This window comes from Otolemur garnettii, unplaced genomic scaffold (assembly GCF_000181295.1).
Source record: "Otolemur garnettii isolate 467f Iridium unplaced genomic scaffold, OtoGar3 scaffold00055, whole genome shotgun sequence".
Lineage (NCBI taxonomy): Eukaryota > Metazoa > Chordata > Mammalia > Primates > Galagidae > Otolemur > Otolemur garnettii.
This window is the reverse complement of record NW_003852450.1, coordinates 5,044,359-5,047,609: the sequence shown is the minus strand read 5'-3', so window position 1 is coordinate 5,047,609 and position 3,251 is coordinate 5,044,359. Positions and strand designations below refer to the sequence as shown.

General features: G+C 49.1%; 1 protein-coding gene across 1 annotated transcript; it reads right to left on the bottom strand.

Annotated features, from left to right (window-relative positions):
• Positions 1-739: 739 nt before the first annotated feature.
• On the bottom strand, positions 740-1,240 carry KISS1 (KiSS-1 metastasis suppressor). Its single transcript, XM_012806602.2, has 2 exons — positions 1,222-1,240; positions 740-1,095 (listed from the first exon to the last, which is right to left on the bottom strand). Exons 1-2 carry the CDS (start codon positions 1,238-1,240, stop codon positions 785-787), a joined length of 330 nt encoding a protein of 109 aa, XP_012662056.1. The 3' UTR covers positions 740-784.
• Positions 1,241-3,251: the final 2,011 nt, after the last annotated feature.

Sequence of the window (3,251 nt, the reverse complement as noted above, 5' to 3'; positions counted from 1 at the left end):
AAGAAAAGTAACCCATGTAAAGTGCCCGGGGGAGGATGAATGGCCTAGTGCACGGCTGATGCCCATTGCACTTCAGCACGTTGGGGCCAACCCCTGGCAGAGGTCTGCCTGTGGGCTCAGTGGACAGGACAGTGGTTGGAATCATCTTGTAGAGCAAACTGTGCACTTGGCTGATAACTTCCCTGGGAAAGGGTAAAGTGTTTAACAGTCTACACCACTACCCTGCCACACCCATGCCCCTTGGCAAAATGTTACCCATCCTCAGAGAGGTAAGTCTAGGAATTTAGAAGATGGCTTCAGAAATTTTTTTAGAAATTTGATATTGCTGAAACATCCAAGCAGCATCCAAGTTGGGCTTCTCTATAGTTGTTTATGTATTTTTTCAGATCTTCAGAATTTAAAATATATGGTGTATATATACACACATATATAATATATATTAAAATGTATATTAATATAAATATATATTATATATAATATTGTTCCCCAATAACAAACAACCTTCCTTCATCACATCTCATTTGAGAAGCACTGACCTTGATGACACCAGAGGCATCTTAAAACGGACTAATTATCCAATCGAGGAGAGAAGGGGAACTTATCTCATTAGCGCTGCTTGCAGAAATTAGCCACAAACCACACGTTAGTGAGTTGGCAGGATTTCTTTTATTGCCTCAAACCAGTAGCTCCAATATCCCCTGAGGTGCCCTGTGTCCCCGCCCCAGTCTCAGCGGGTTCCGACCCCTCATTCCGGGTTGGAAGTTCAAGGTCGGCACCTGCGCGTTCAGCCCCGCCCAGAGCCGTCGCCGCAGCTTCCGGGTGCTGTCTGCCGCTTGCCGTAACGCAGGCCGAAGGAGTTCCAGTTGTAGGCGGACAGGTCCTTTTCCCGCTGCACCAGCACCGCACCCCGCGGTGCGGGGATCAGGCGGCTGCGGGGGGCACACAGGCCAGGCTGCTGGGGCCCTGCGGAGCTCTCAGGGGGCGGGCACAGCGAGGCCCCCCGAGGGCTGAGCCCCACAGTGGGGAGCCTCCTCGCTGCACACTTCGGGCTGTGCTCCCAGGGGCCCAGGAGGCCCAGGGGTCCTAGCCGCTGGCCTAGGACAGAGAGCACAGGGAGATGAGACGGAGGCGCAGGAACGATGGCTTTGGAGCACCCCCTCGCGTTCCCATGCTGTACTTCTTTTCTCTCCCTGACCTCTAGGAAGCTCAGCGCTTGGATGCCTTGCAGCACCACCATCATCTCAGCTGTGTGGTTAGGCCATTTGCCTTTCCCTCCTCCAACACAGCTTTGAATTCTAATGTTTGCCAAAATTATCTTAAGTAACTTTTCTTTCTTTCTTTCTTTCCTTTTTTGAGACAGAGCCTCAAGCTGTCCCCCTGGGTAGAGTGCCGTTGCATCACAGCTCACAGCAACCTCCAACTCCCGGGCTCCTACCTCAGCCTCCCAAGTAGCTGGGACCACAGGCGCCTGCCACAACACCCGGCTCTTTTTGGTTGCAGCCGTCATTGTTTGGCGGGCGGGCTGGATTTGAACCTGCCACCTTAGGTGTATGTGGCTGGTGCCTTAGCCACTTGAGCCACAGGCGCTGAGCCTTAAATAACTTTTCTATTAAATTACTTCCTTTTAGGAAACAAACAGGGTATAGCTTGGAAATAGGAAAGATGGTGGTATTTGCCCGACACTTAGAATCAGGCTCTCCACTGGACTGTGTGCTCTGTGCGGTGGGCGGGGGCCATGTTCATTCATCTCTGTATCCCTCAGAGTGTTTCAATCAGTAGTTTGCACATCATGGGGCCTCAGTAAATTCTTATTAAATATATAAAAAGTAATGAAAAATGTGTAATAGAAGGCCAAGTCCATGGTAGTTTCATCCACCCATGGTCCAACCCTGGTCTCTGATAACAATAATCGTGACCCTTTAATAAGCTACATAAAGATTCGGTGAAGAACAGAAATTACTCAGCTGAGCATAGGACCTGAGGGAAAAAAAATAGAATAGAAATTATCTAGGTCACCTTAACTGGCTCTGCCCCCACTCTGGATATAATTTTTCCCCTCACACTGAGGGTTAACAGGGCTAATTTGGAAGGCACTTCACATTCAAGGCTCAATAAATTCACTGTACTTTTTGGCAGTACAATAGGGCAACTAGCTCTGAGTAGGCAATAACCCTAGCCAACCATGGCAAGAAATTAGTGGAAATGATGCCTGGTGTGTGAATGGGTGTGAGTGGGTGTGTGTTGGGGGCAGGCATTGGCTTTGAGCCCTGCTCCTCAATGCCCTGGCACACTTTGGAGGAGTGTGGACATAGTCCAGGATTAATGACAATCTGCCTAGGAGGCCCCTTGCTCCTTGCCCAAAGCCCGGCTGAGAGGGGAGGGAGCATGGCTTCCTTCCCAGTTGTGCCCACTAAGCTAGCAGAAGGGTTGCTGCTCCTGCTACTGTTTGTGGCCTTACCTAAAACTCTTTGCCAAAAAGAGCCAAGAGTTCAGTCAAGTGTTCCTGGGCAGCGGTGTGGGTATTCTCTGGAGCATTCTCCTTTACCCAGAAAAATGCCTGACCCCAGGAAAGAGGACACTCTTGGCAAAGGACACCTGGGCTTTACTGGTTTTGCTCTGGGATAACTTATGGGCGTGTGATAGCAAGTGTGTAGAGTTTGTCCTGAGTTGGAGGAACTGAGCTGCAGAGAGGCTAAGCTATGGATTCTAGTGGGGACTAGCAGTGTACTAGCTCGTGCCACCCAGCAGGCATACTCTTGGGACATTGTCATCTGCTGTGTTTCAGCAGTGTTTGACTGATTCTGAGATGTCTCTCCACCTCTTTGGGCCTTAGATTCTGCAGCTTATCAGTTCCCCCAATGAACTCCTGAGACTGATATGTAGTAAAGATCTGTTCTTTCATTTAAGTTTTTTTTTTTTTTTTCAAATTCCCCATAAAGGATCTGAGGTTACTGGTAAAAGCAACTTGCCTATCGAATTTTTTCCCCACAGCTGCACAGAGAGGTAGTTGGCATAGGCCACAGGTGTGAGAAAACTATGCTGGAGCTCAGTGGTTAATAAGCACTTGAGCCTAGGGGAGTAGAGTGATGCCTGTCACAGAGGCAAGCCTTCCCTGACTTGCAGTGTTCATGGGACCTCTCAGTCAGTTGCGTAGGTGCCAGTCTTAGGTTCCCACCAAATGCAGTGTTAAACTCACATCAGGAGACTAGCTGTAATCTGGAAAATATGATAAATCTCATTTTGCAACAACT